The 5,891-nt window shown below is 39.1% G+C and overlaps 1 protein-coding gene across 1 annotated transcript in view; it reads right to left on the minus strand.

The window, feature by feature from the left end:
* The window catches only part of trabd2a (TraB domain containing 2A), a 60,586-nt gene extending 57,236 nt beyond the window's left edge, over positions 1 to 3,350 (minus strand). Inside the window, exons 1-2 of the mRNA XM_014002423.1 lie at positions 2,706 to 3,350; positions 1,335 to 1,895 (exon numbers count right to left, since the gene is read on the minus strand). Coding sequence (XP_013857877.1) covers positions 1,335 to 1,895; positions 2,706 to 2,810 — 666 coding nt within the window. The 5' untranslated portion in view covers positions 2,811 to 3,350. The remainder of the gene's footprint in view (positions 1 to 1,334; positions 1,896 to 2,705) is intronic.
* Positions 3,351 to 5,891: the final 2,541 nt, after the last annotated feature.

The raw sequence follows: 5,891 nt of genomic DNA on the forward strand, positions 1-5,891 counted from the left end.
AGTACTTCAGATGGTAAAAGTGTTTGTATGTGGTCTGCTGTGAGCCCAACAGAAKGTGCTTTCAAAAATAACACCACTTTAAGCCTCTGGGTGTTATGTTATTTAGTTTGGGTTAATTCCTTTAACTCTCGGCTAACATGAACTCATAARGCGGTTTCACAGTGACTGCTGCTCCTGGATATCTTCATCGTAAAGTAAAGGTCACTGAGGGGCAGAGAGAGAGACAGACCAGAGGGGGCAAAAGAGAACTTCAGTGTGTTCAACAGAACAAGGCTTCGTTTTTCAGCTCCATTTTTCTTTAATAACAAAACTGATGGAAAACAAGCAGTTTCATGTTTATACAGCTGATTATTAACGCCTGACTTTTCACCACTTTACTAAGTTGTGGAAAACAAAGAGAGAAATGAGGGAAAATAAGAATTTGAACATTATTATGCATCTATTTTGAAGTTGTGAGATCATTATTATTATGTATTTATTAATTTTCCTTTAAAAAAGAATTTCCTTTACAATGAAAACTGAACTCACAAGCTGCAGCACCACATCATCTGCCTTTGATATGAAATGATACAGACCGAAACAATTATGGAACAACACCTGGTTTCACTCATCAATGGCAGTGATTACAAATATCAATCATTTTTACTCCTGTTTGCAGAATATTAAATACTGGTGATGATTCTGATATGAAAACATCCCTCATTTCTTTATATTTTACTTCCATTAAAAAAAAACAGAAAGAAAAAAACAAGCTTTTCTTGAGTTTTCAAGCTGGACAGAAAATAACTGAAATGTAGGAAGAGTTCAAGGAAAAACTTTCAAAGTACGGTACCTGAAGTATTTTTGATCAAGACGACTTTAAAATATCACAAAAGGTACAAAAACAAGAAGCATAGGCCTACAATGAAATTAGACGTCATTTTAAACTTTTCCTGCATTTTTTGTAAGAAATATTTGAAATAGCAGCCAATGATCAACAAAAGGTGTGAAATCAGATATGATAAAATGTTATTAATGATTATGAGGAATAATGAATAAATGAAATGTAATGATGCCAATGAATGCGATAATAAAGTTAAATTCTTACCAAACTGCTATCTAAAACCTGGATTGTACCTTTGAACCTGAAAAGTTAATGCTACCCAGACATGACCCTCACAGGATGGTCACTTTTGTGTAGTCCACTCACTACAAAGTGGCATTAATCCTAGGTTTTCTTARCTTTTTGTTGTTTTTACCTTTGATATAGACACGACAACAATAATATCATCATTGTCAAGATGACGCTAATGAGTTTCTGGAAGCTTTCAAGCTCCACATTTTGTCAAACTCACCTGGGAGAAGTTGAGCCCGTTGAGTGGATGGCACTGTTCTTCTACCTTCTCAACCGCTCCCGTCTTCTTCCTCATCCTCTCCGCCTCCTGGGCCAGGTACAGGTCCAGCACCGGCACCCCTCGCGTCTTGATGTCTGCCTCAGTTAAAGAGTTCACCATCAGCATCACCCAAACGGGCCGCTTCCTCTCCCAGTTCCCGGCGATGGCGTTAAAGAGGTAATCGGCATACAGCCCCTTCCCTCTCTGATCCGGGGTCATCCAGGAGGGCATCATGAGTTTGACATACTCGAGGTGTCTCTTCAGTCTCCTGTAGATGTCCCTGGGCAGGACGTCCTGCAGGTTTTCACCTTGAGGAAGCAGCTGACAGCTGGTCAGGGCAGAGATGGTGTAAGGGTCGGTCAGGTCCAGCTCAAAGTACACAATGTGGCTCTCCTGGAAGGCCTGCTTGGAGTTTTCTGGGATGAAATCCCAAACGCGTGTGTAGGGAACGTGGATCGTGCCGTAGAAATACGCCGGTGGATCCCGTTTGATCGTCCACAGGAAGGAGTTTAAGTCAGTTTGCTGTGGTGAAAAAAAGGAGAGCACAAACTTTAGGTGCCGCTTTTAAAACAATTCAGTTTACACAGAGAAAAGCTAACAGTTCATTTTACAATTAGACAAATCAGACCTTTCTTAAATAACGTGTTGTAATTTTCCACTGCTCTTTTTTATTGATCACTAAAGCCCCAAACAACAAGTAGAAACACATAAAAGGAGGACAGCCGAGGGTTGATTTTACACTTACTTTACAACCAACACTGGTCTTGTCTGACACCAAGCTTCTCCTTTGTCCACAGTAGACTGTTTGTTAGACCACTAACAGGCTGATAATGGCTTGTTAACAGGCCACTTAGAACCCAAGTGTAAAAAGAAACACAGGTGTTTGCCACACCACAGGCTGCTGAATGCTGTCTGTTGCCACTAAAGAAGTCTAATGCTTACAGACAGTAAAGGAGGAGTTATAAAATGTCATTTTAATAACAATAAAAAGAAGGAATAAACCTTGTTTTGGTTGCTTTTTTTCCTCTGTCAATCATGCACTGGAAATACATAAAACAAGTGCTGAAATAGATAATCTAATTGAGATAAGCTGTTTTTCTAATATTAAATTAAAATGGAACACATAATGGCTTATTGACAGTGATGAAAAACAGAAAATTTTACACATGGCATCAAATAAAGTTGTAAAAAAAAGCACCATAGTTTAAAGAGAAAGGAACAAGTTCCAACAGAAAGGGAAAGACGAGCTGGATTCTCTGACACAAAAACTTTATAAAACACCAAACATAATAATGCATTAGTATAAAGCAAACGCTCAGCAGAATCACTTACTTTCCTGTGTAACTCGCAGCTGTGGGAGTCCTTCAGCCTCCACTGGTCTGCCCGGACCAACAGAATGACACAGAAGTGGGTGAATGCGCTCAGAGAGCCCCGCATCGTTCGTCGCTCTGTCCGGACTGCGTGCGGCGCGTTCTGCAACAACTCGGTGTCCAGCCCAGAGAGCGTGGACCGCCCCGGCCCTACTCCCACAGCTCCGTCTGCGTGCGGTCCCCTAAAACGATCTGACAAGTATCCGAAAACCCGCCGGACCGACTCATGTTGCGTGAAGCCCGCGGGACGCAGCGCTGCCTGCTGCAGATGATGATGATGATGATTCACGTGTCTGATCAGAGGAGGAGGCGGGGGTCACACCATCAATATCCTCCCCCAGAATGATTGCTTCATGTAGGATGCCAAAAAAAAAAAAGATGGAATTCTGTGGGCAAAATTGCGTCCGAGCTTCTCTGCAGCAGATCCAAACTCCGCGTAAAACCAAACCCAATAAAAGTGAAGGAGGGCGGTGTGAGCTGCGCGTAATGGGTTCAGGTGTGAAGGACACAACTGACGCGGAGTCGCGCTTAACTAAAACAAAAGTTAGAAAATCCAACTTCCCTGCAGATTCCTTTGCCTGTCTCCACTGTGGACGTCTGGCTGAGTGCGTGAGAGCCGTGGGCAGCACCTTCCCCCCCTTTGGATCACGATCCCCAATCCACCCCCCTCTTTTTACATCATCTGCAGCAGTAATCTGATTAAACCTGCGCCTTTCGTTCATTTATATTCATCGTGTCAACAAACTGGATTAAAAAAACTGAAAATATGATTTATAATATGACTATTTTAATGTAAAGTCTGTCTTGATTCAATTAGCACCGATATTAATCATGTTCATCTGATGAGGTCTGTTATCTTAAAGACAATAAAGAACGCCAAGAGAGATTCCCTGGAAAGATGATCACGTCCTCCCAGGGACTGACTTTCAAACTAAAAGCATTTGCATGAGAAAACCTGTAATAACACCTCTTTATTCTGCTCTGTGTGAGGACAGGAGCAGGGCTGCAACTTTGCAAGTCATAAAATGTGCCTCATTGCAAAAAAAAAAAAAAGTTTAAAATGTGTTTTCAACTGTTGCGCCTGCTGTTTCAGACAGACAGTGAAAAGAGTATTGAGGAGAAGTTTTTGCCTTTTAGGGTTAAAATAAATCAAAACTTTTTTAATGCACCACAGAAAGACACTCCATCTCAAACTCTAATGATAAATAGATAACTCATATTAAAATGATATTTTGGGAACAAATGACACATTTTGGGTTCTGTCATTTGGACTTCAGTTTGTCATTTTGACCAACAAATGTCTGTTGTAGCTCCTCCTAGTGGAGAACACCAGTTCTGCCAGGTCATGAATCCCACTAGTCCAGGGGTCTGCCACATGCAGCGGCTCTGAGAAGCTTTGACCAAAACTAACATGAAATATATTTTATTCACAACAGACCAGGCTTTAGATGTTTTTATTTCTGTTCATGTATTTGCAAATGTGTTTGAAACTAAAACAAGAAATGAAATCTGTTGATTACATCATAGCATCTTGACCACTTCCAGCCTCACAGTATGTTTTATTTCAAATCCGTCAGGATTTATTTTATTTTATTTGTATTTTGTTGGATTATCTGTAAGACAAGTTGCTGAGAAAAAACAATACGGTGAATTCATTAGAGCAGTGTTTCCCAAAGTTGGGGTCGGGACCCAAAGTGGGGTCCCGAAACATCAAGGTGGGGTCCTGAAAAGATTTTCAGAATTCATTACATTTTTGCCTTAGTTGTTACAAAGGAGTGAMGTTAGTGTATTTAAAATGGATAAATGTAGTATAAAAATATTGTTACTATGCTCATGTTTTGTTGACCTGATACAAATGTTTATCATCCAAAATTAGCTGGGGGCACAGGTCTCTGCTACTGTTATTTTGTGGGTCAAAAGCTGAAAAGTTTGGGAACCAGTGCACTTTGGTTCCCAAAGTTGGGCTTGGGACCCAATTATGGGTCATGAAGCACCTTGGATAATCTCCAGAAATCAATTTAAAGGATAATAAAATAATTGCTGATGTAATATTTTCCCTATAARTATTACAAAAACACAAAATAGCTATAATTAAGTATTTATATGTGTACAAGCTGTTTATACTGTTAAAAGCCTGTGTTTTTAGGGTTTTTAATGAAGTTTGTGTACTCAGACCAGTAATATTCAGGGTCACAAGTTTTTGCCGTGGATATTTTGTGGGTCAGAAGATAAAAAGTTTGGGAACCACTGCATTAGAGAATAATGAAAACCAAAAAAGTAGGTATTTTATCTTGTTTACATATAGTCTTTTTTATCCTAATATATAYAAATATTATGAAATGTTCAAATTCACTATGTATTTAGTTATATGATGTCACTCCTACTGGCCAGAAACAACTCATTTAAGAAATTCAAAGTGGCCAACACGCCACCAGTAGATAGTCACAGTGAAAGGATGTTTTGTGGCTCTGGACACTTTTTATTAGTGAGCCTAGGGGAAGAAACGGGCCTTTGGGTTGTAAAAGTTGCAGATCCCTGCGCTAGTCTGAGCTTTGGCTTTTTTTTTTTTTTTTTAGCCATAAGAGAAACCAAAGAAGTACAAAATAGACAGCACAAAGAGCATCTGAGGGTTTCACTGGAATCTGTCTCACTATTTTTATTAGAAGTGACTCTGTGGTCAGCTATGGAACAGTGGTAAAGAAATCACTCATTGAGTGTCCTCTGTGGACACAATGTCCTGTTTTTTTAGGTCAAAACAACCGCATTCATTACTGTTTTAAGAATGAGACATAAAAGAAAAATGTCTCAATAAACTGCACTTTATTTTAAACGAGTGTGAGAGTTGAGATAAAAAAAATTCTTAAAATAATAACAATTGCTCACAGCTTAACTGATGATTTTGACTTCACTCATTTAGACATTTTCATGTTCCACAGTATAGACTCCAAATAGGTTGTAATGCAACAGAATAGTAAAAAGAAGAAATAAAATAAAATAAAAAGAAGGAACACAAGCCAAACGCCTAATAAAGCAAGATAATTTATTCATTTGTTTGCCGATCACAAAGAACAAAAGAGAAACGTTAATGTGTTGATGATGATCACTTGTGTTTTTTAAGAATAAAAGATTACCATATGTTTATCTGCAG

Source organism: Austrofundulus limnaeus, unplaced genomic scaffold (assembly GCF_001266775.1).
Source record: "Austrofundulus limnaeus strain Quisiro unplaced genomic scaffold, Austrofundulus_limnaeus-1.0 Scaffold13, whole genome shotgun sequence".
Lineage (NCBI taxonomy): Eukaryota > Metazoa > Chordata > Actinopteri > Cyprinodontiformes > Rivulidae > Austrofundulus > Austrofundulus limnaeus.